Genomic DNA, 7,500 nt, shown 5'->3' on the forward strand with positions numbered 1-7,500 from the left:
TCACATTCTCACAATGGCCTACTGTGTGATACAAACACACACCCCTTCTGCAAGCTGCTCTGAGTTTAGTGCTGGCCAGTTGCTTCAGAAAGTGCTGGGTGTGTGCCTATAAAATGTGGTGTCCTTTTGGTCTGTTTGGTGGTTTTCTTTTTTTTTTTTTAATGAGCCAGTTGGCTGAGACCCTTTTGGCTTCTGGTAACAGATGGCCAGTGGCCATTTGATGGATGGATGTGTTGTCGTGAGGACGGTGGCTTCTAAAGAAAGAGAATCAGAATTAAAGACCCTCATGCTGAGAGGAGATCTAGCATGTGTTGCGTTTGGGAATCAGGTGCCTCCCCCCAACATTTGCTTTTGAGGCCAAGAACTTTTGGAACGGGGTTTATCTCTTAAGGCTTGGATGAAGCAGTTGCTTTGGAGGATTCTTATGGGGGAGGGCTCAACTGTGCCCCACCTGCCTCCCAAACTGCAACCGAATGCCTGCGGACAAGCACAGAGTAGAATCTCCCTCTCTGATATCTGCAAAGCTTAGGGTTGCTGTGGGAATCAGACATTGCCTGCTTTCCAAAATATTGGTCTCAACCATGAGGACTAGAAACTTTTAACAAATCTTCAATTGTTGTGGGGATTCAGGGGTGCCGTTTCAGAATATTTTGCTCAGTTGATTTTCAGCAAATGCAAAGCCAGCGTTTCTTTCAGTGGAAGTGAATCTGCAAGATGTTTAATTCCCCCCCCCAAAAAAAACTTTCATGGCTTCCCCCCCCAAAAAACCCCCAATTTTCCATAAGCGTTGTTAAAAAGGGGATATGGGCTTTCTAGATGTTGTCGCTTTAATTGACGTTTCATTGTTCTCTGGGCCAAACATCTGCATGACTCTGCATGAAATTAAGCATGTTGCAGCTTCAAAAAGTTACTCGTGATCGTGTGCACACATGGGTGCTTGCGTATGAAGGACAGCCATTAAAAAAAGTGCGCGTGTGGTGTTTGCTGAAGGGGTAGAATCTGTTCAGAGCTCCCCCAACCTGGTGCCATGTTTTAATCTTTTTCCCGTCCACAATTTTCTTCTTCTCCCTGCCTAACCATTCAAAAATTCTACAGAAGTCCTCCTTTTGTAGCCAGAATGCATTTGGGGTGAATTAAGGTATAGTAGCAGCCGTAGGGTGCAGAAATTGGGACTGGCTGCTTCCCTTGGAAATAAGGAAAAGACCCAAGTATGTAATTTTTTCTTCTTCTTCCACAAATTGGCCTTCTGAGGCCCTCCGTGCAAGGTCCTGATCTGAATTTGTTGGAGAAGCCGAGAGTGTAATTCTCTCAGGGCTGCCAAGCTGTTTGATCTTGGGAGGAAACCTGGGAGATTTATGGCCCTTGGTGGCTCTGGGAAGTGTTGGGACAGGTGTCCCCTAGGGAGATGTGGGGGGGAGTGTGTGGCCGGCAGGGGAGGGAGGTAGGAGGCGTGTGAAATGAGAATTCTCATGGCCCCCTTGGGAAGGCAGCAGCTTGGAAAGTTAACCGATTAGCTGCAATTCTTTCAGCCTCAGGGGAGCTGGGGCTGTGCTCCACGGGAGGTCAGGGGAGTAGGGAGAGGTGCTTTCCAAGCAGGCACCTGTGAACATTTGTCCCAACAGCCAGAAGTGCACATGGGGGGGAGGGAACGCCACTTGCCTGCAAAAGCTCCTCAGTTGGTTGTAAGCATGGCCAAAACGTGCGCTCCCCCATGGTGAGAGAAACATGCATTAGTTGCCAAAATCAAAGGACCGAGGCTCCGTTTTGAACATGTGTAGGGCCATTGTTGCATGACATTAACACTGCGTGCCTGCGAGGGGGGGGGATTGACAGAGAAATGAGCACCCCCCCATACGAGGCTTAAAGAATTTGTAGAATCCAATGCCAGAAGATGTCGTGATGATGGGCAACCTTTCAAAAGGGTTTACACCAGTGTTTCTCAGACTGTAGGTCGGGACCCACGAGGTGGGTCATGAGCCAAGTTCAGGTGGGTCCCCATTCATTTCAATATTTTATTTTTAATATATTAGACTTGATCCTACCATGGGTATGTGACTGCATTTAGGGAAATGTTACCGACCTGTACTTTCAACAAGCTACTGTGTATATTCTTTTAACAATGATAGTCGATGGAACTTACTCCTGGGTAAGTGTGGGTAGGATTGCAGCTGAGGTTTGTTAAAAAATTTCCCTGCTAGATGATGTCACTTCCAGTCATGACATCACTTCCGGTGAGTCCGAATTCAGGTATTGGTTGTGGAGGCGGTGGGGGGCTGCAGAGGGAGGGCTCTTGCCTCAAGTGGGCTTCCTGGTGGCCTTTTGGGCCCTGATTGGAGACAGGATGCTGGATTAGCTGACCCCCATGAGACCTTGGCCAGTGTTGTCTTTTCTGGTGGTGTCCCAAAATATTTCATCCAGTTACACCCCTGTTCTGGAAGAAAAAAAAAGTTTCTTTACCCAGTGTGTAATTAACCTGTGGAACTCCTTGCCACAGGATGTGGTGATAGTGCCTGACCTAGATGCCCTTAAAAGGGGATTGGATAGACTGATGGAGGAAAAGTCCATCACAGGTTACGAACTGTGACGTGTATGCGCAGCCGTCTAGTTTTAGAAGGATTCTACTTCAGAATGTCAGGTGCCAAGGGAGTGGCACCAGGATGCAGGTCTCTTGTTATCTGGTGTGCTCCCTGGGGCAGTTGGTGGGCCGCTGTGAGATACAGGAAGCTGGACTGGATGGGCCTTTGTCCTGATCCAGTGGGGCTGTTCTTATGTTCAGCTGACAAGGGAGGGCACCAGGATGCAGGTCTCTTGTCGACTTGTGTGCTCTCTGGGGCATTTGGTGGGCCACTGTGAGATACAAGAAGCTGGACTAGATGGGCCTATGGCCTGATCCAGCGGGGCTTTTCTTACGTTCAGCTGACAAGGGAGGGCACCAGGATGCAGGTCTCTTGTGGTCTTGAGTGCTCCCTGAGGCATCTGGTGGGTCACTGTGAGATTCAGGAAGCTGGTCTAGATGGGGTCCCCTTTGGCCTGATCCTGCAAGGCTCTTCTGATGTTCTTGTGAATGCGTTGCTATCCACCTTGGATGGAGCAACCTGTGAGGCCAAACGAGGGCCAAAACCCCTTCTGTTGTCCTGAGAGTGAGATCAATTCATTTATTTTTATCTTGCCCTTCCTTCCTCATAGGGAGGCATACGTGGCTCCTCCTCCTTTTTATCCTAACAGCCCTGTGAGGTAGGCTGGGCAGAGAGGGAGTGACTGGCCCAAGGTCGCCCAAGAAGCTTTGTGTCCGATCGGGGACTGAATGAGGACTCGGCTTTTACTGGCCAGCACTCTGCCTGTTGCACGGATGTGTTCCTTAATGGCCAGGCTGAGAGCTCCTGCAGACCCTTCTGTTTGTCCTCTGTGTCCTCTCCCTTTACTCTTTGGGTGTGGAATCCCAGGGGATTGTAATGTGGAGTCCCTGACGCACCCTCTTGCCCTGTAGCCTTGAATGCAAGTTTTCTAGGTGGCTGTGGGTGCTGCTGAGGGGTTTCTGCCCTGTCCTTTATTGAGCAAGTTGTAGCAGACTGGCCTTCAAGTCCTCTTTCCTATCCCTGTCCCAACACTCCTCTCTCCAAGCAAGTCTGTGTACATTGATGTGCGTGCCTTGGGAACAGGCAGTTGGTACCGATGTCAGGAGTAGAGGGGTGGCATCAGTATTAAGCTGTGTACAATTGACCCTCCTTATGGGGTTTGGCATCTGTGACCCTCCATGGGGGTTTGGCATCTGTGGATTTGAATGTCCGCGGATGCTGAACTTGCAACTGGAGGGCCTCAGAGGACCTCCTGGATATAAGAACATAAGAAGAGCCCCGCTGGATCAGGCCAGAGGTGGCCTCAGAAGGCCTTCCAAATGCGACTGGGAGGCACTTCTGGTTTGAGCCGGTGACTTCTGATCACATCAGAGAGGCTCCTGAGGTGGCTGGGAGGCCCTGCACAATCACAGAGGGCAGGGCACAGCCCCCAGGTGAATCATTGCGGTGCCACATACACAGATGTCCTTATCCGTGCAATTCAGTATCTGCAGGGGTTCTAGAACACAGAACCTCTGCAGGGGTTCTAGAACCTCCCACAGATACCAGGGGCCCACTTCCATTTTGGATGTGAAGTCACTGGTTGGGCCTAAGTAGACCGCTGCTTTGTCATCATCTGCTCACTGCCAGCTTCCAGAGAGAGCCTTGGCCTGCCTTACAGGGTTGTTGTAATCACGACGGAGAGGATGCCTGCGAAGTACGCCCAGCCCTTCAGGAAATATTCTGTCAAAATCGGACAGTGATTGGTTGAGGATGGCTGCTGGAGGCCTGCTCCATGAGGATTTTGACCGTTCGGTCTGTTTTCTCTCCCGCCACAGGTGTGCCAGTCCGTTTGTGGGCATCCGGTGCCAAGTGCGTGACCCCTGCCTCAGCTCCCCATGCAAGAACGCCGGCACCTGCCAGACTATTGTCCGTGGCAATGATGTGAGCTATTCCTGTCAGTGCCCCGTGGGCTTCACAGACCTGCTCTGCCTGACTCCCGAGGAGAACGTCTGCCTCAGCAGCCCCTGCCGCAACGGAGGGACCTGTGAACTCCTCACCCTGGTGGAATACAAGTGCCGTTGCCCTCCGGGGTGGTCAGGTAAGTGTCAGGGGGGGTTGGCCATTCTGTTCACGGTCGGGGGGGGCAGCTGACTCCTACGCCAAATCCAGCGTCCTTGCCCATTCCGGATGCTGGTGCAGCGGATGGGGGCCCAGTTCCTTGGCTTGCTTCTGCCAGGGCTGCAGCGAGTTCTGAACTGGGGGCCTGAGCGATGTCAGATGGAGAGGCTGGCTGGGGGCCTCCCCTACCTGGGGAGCCAGGGAGCCTGGGGGCCAGGGAGGAGAGGGGGTTCCAGGGAGAGATTGATCAGGCTAGCAAGAAAGTGCCTTAACTGTTGGCCGGAGCCGGTCCTGCTAATTGGGTAAGAGGCACTTTTTCAAGTGGGTGCTCCTTTTTTTTAGCAGGGGGAGAGTAACTGCCCCACTTCACCCCAGCAGTGTCTGTTCTAGTGGCTGTCTGCTGGTATTCATTTGCATCTGTTAGATTGTGAGCCCTTTTGGGTCAGGGAGCCATTTAGTTATTTGATTTTTCTCTGTAAACCGCTTTGTGAACTTTTAGTTGAAAAGCGGTATATAAATACTGTTAATAATAATAATATACTGGCTGGCTGGTCTTGTCCGCGGGTCTTGTCACAGCTGTTCTGCGGCAGAACTCAGTGCTCACCAGGGATGGGCAGACACTAAACTGGAACAAGTCCTATTAGCCCCTTCCCTCTCTGTGCCTCCCTCAAGCTGTCTGCAGCCAACCCGTCTCTCTCTTGCAGGGCAGTCGGAGTCCGTGGGGCAGGGCCCAGAGCTGACGGGTGGGCACCCAGGCTTGTACCAGCTGCACCCTTCTGGGTGGCAAGAGTTGGTCACGAGGGAGGTGGGAGGCCTGGGAGTGTGGAATAATAGGCCACTGCAGGAGCTTGCCAGGGAAATCCTGTCTTAAAATCCCCGGCAGTCACAGTCATTCATTTTAGTTGGGGTTGCATCTCTTGCCCTGGCAGGGGAGGGGATTCTTTTTTCCCCTTGAGTTCTTGGTCTCTCAAACCACTTGGGTTAAAGGTGGTGTCAACTATCTGCCCAGCATGATTCAGGTATGACTGACCTGACATACGTGTTATGGAGCATCCAAGATCTTTTCTGGCACTTGCTAGATTCAGGCCCTTGAGATGTTTGCTGATCTTTGGATGTTTGTGACTCTAAAAATGCAACAACAAAGGGACTTTGGCAAGTCTTATAGCCCTCTCACAATGGGTAGACCTGGGCTCCCAGTGCCTATACTCAGAATGGGTAGACCTGGGCTCCCAGCGCCTATACTCAGAATGGGTAGACCTGGGCTCCCAGCGCCTATACTCAGAATGGGTAGACCTGGGCTCCCAGCGCCTATACTCAGAATGGATAGACCTGGGCTCCCAGCGCCTATACTCAGAATGGGTAGACCTGGGCTCCCAGCACCTATGCTCAGAATGGGTAGACCTGGGCTCCCAGCGCCTATGCTCAGAATGGGTAGACCTGGGCTCCCAGTGCCTATGCTCAGAATGGGTAGACCTGGGCTCCCAGCGCCTATGCTCAGAATGGGTAGACCTGGGCTCCCAGCGCCTATACTCAGAATGGGTAGATCTGGGCTCCCAGCGTCTATACTCAGAATGGGTAGACCTGGGCTCCCAGCGCCTATACTCAGAATGGGTAGACCTGGGCTCCCAGCGCCTATGCTCAGAATGGGTAGACCTGGGCTCCCAGCGCCTATGCTCAGAATGGGTAGACCTGGGCTCCCAGCGCCTATACTCAGAATGGGTAGACCTGGGCTCCCAGCGCCTATACTCAGAATGGATAGACCTGGGCTCCCAGCGCCTATACTCAGAATGGGTAGACCTGGGCTCCCAGCACCTATGCTCAGAATGGGTAGACCTGGGCTCCCAGCGCCTATGCTCAGAATGAGTAGACCTGGGCTCCCAGCGCCTATACTCAGAATGGGTAGACCTGGGCTCCCAGCGCCTATGCTCAGAATGGGTAGACCTGGGCTCCCAGCGCCTATGCTCAGAATGGGTAGACCTGGGCTCCCAGCGCCTATACTCAGAATGGGTAGATCTGGGCTCCCAGCGTCTATACTCAGAATGGGTAGACCTGGGCTCCCAGCGCCTATACTCAGAATGGGTAGACCTGGGCTCCCAGCGCCTATGCTCAGAATGGGTAGACCTGGGCTCCCAGCGCCTATGCTCAGAATGGGTAGACCTGGGCTCCCAGCGCCTATACTCAGAATGGGTAGACCTGGGCTCCCAGCGCCTATACTCAGAATGGATAGACCTGGGCTCCCAGCGCCTATACTCAGAATGGGTAGACCTGGGCTCCCAGCACCTATGCTCAGAATGGGTAGACCTGGGCTCCCAGCGCCTATGCTCAGAATGGGTAGACCTGGGCTCCCAGCGCCTATACTCAGAATGGGTAGACCTGGGCTCCCAGCGCCTATGCTCAGAATGGGTAGATCTGGGCTCCCAGCGTCTATACTCAGAATGGGTAGACCTGGGCTCCCAGCGCCTATACTCAGAATGGGTAGACCTGGGCTCCCAGCGCCTATACTCAGAATGGGTAGACCTGGGCTCCCAGCGCCTATGCTCAGAATGGGTAGACCTGGGCTCCCAGCGCCTATGCTCAGAATGGGTAGACCTGGGCTCCCAGCGCCTATGCTCAGAATGGGTAGACCTGGGCTCCCAGCGCTTATGCTCAGAATGGGTAGACCTGGGCTCCCAGCGCCTATACTCAGAATGGGTAGATCTGGGCTCCCAGCGTCTATACTCAGAATGGGTAGACCTGGGCTCCCAGCGCCTATACTCAGAATGGGTAGACCTGGGCTCTTTGTGTCCAGGCAGCCCAGGTCTACCCGGCTATGCTCAGAATGGGT

The 7,500-nt window shown here is 53.0% G+C and overlaps 1 protein-coding gene across 1 annotated transcript in view; it reads left to right on the forward strand.

Annotated features, from left to right (window-relative positions):
* NOTCH1 (notch receptor 1) overlaps positions 1-7,500 on the forward strand; it is a 787,535-nt gene that overhangs the window by 730,537 nt on the left and 49,498 nt on the right. The window contains exon 3 of the mRNA XM_066610802.1: positions 4,394-4,656. Within this exon, the coding sequence (XP_066466899.1) occupies positions 4,394-4,656 (263 nt within the window). The remainder of the gene's footprint in view (positions 1-4,393; positions 4,657-7,500) is intronic.

The sequence above is a fragment of the Tiliqua scincoides genome, chromosome 16 (genome assembly GCF_035046505.1).
Source record: "Tiliqua scincoides isolate rTilSci1 chromosome 16, rTilSci1.hap2, whole genome shotgun sequence".
In the NCBI taxonomy this organism is placed as follows: Eukaryota; Metazoa; Chordata; class Lepidosauria; order Squamata; family Scincidae; genus Tiliqua; species Tiliqua scincoides.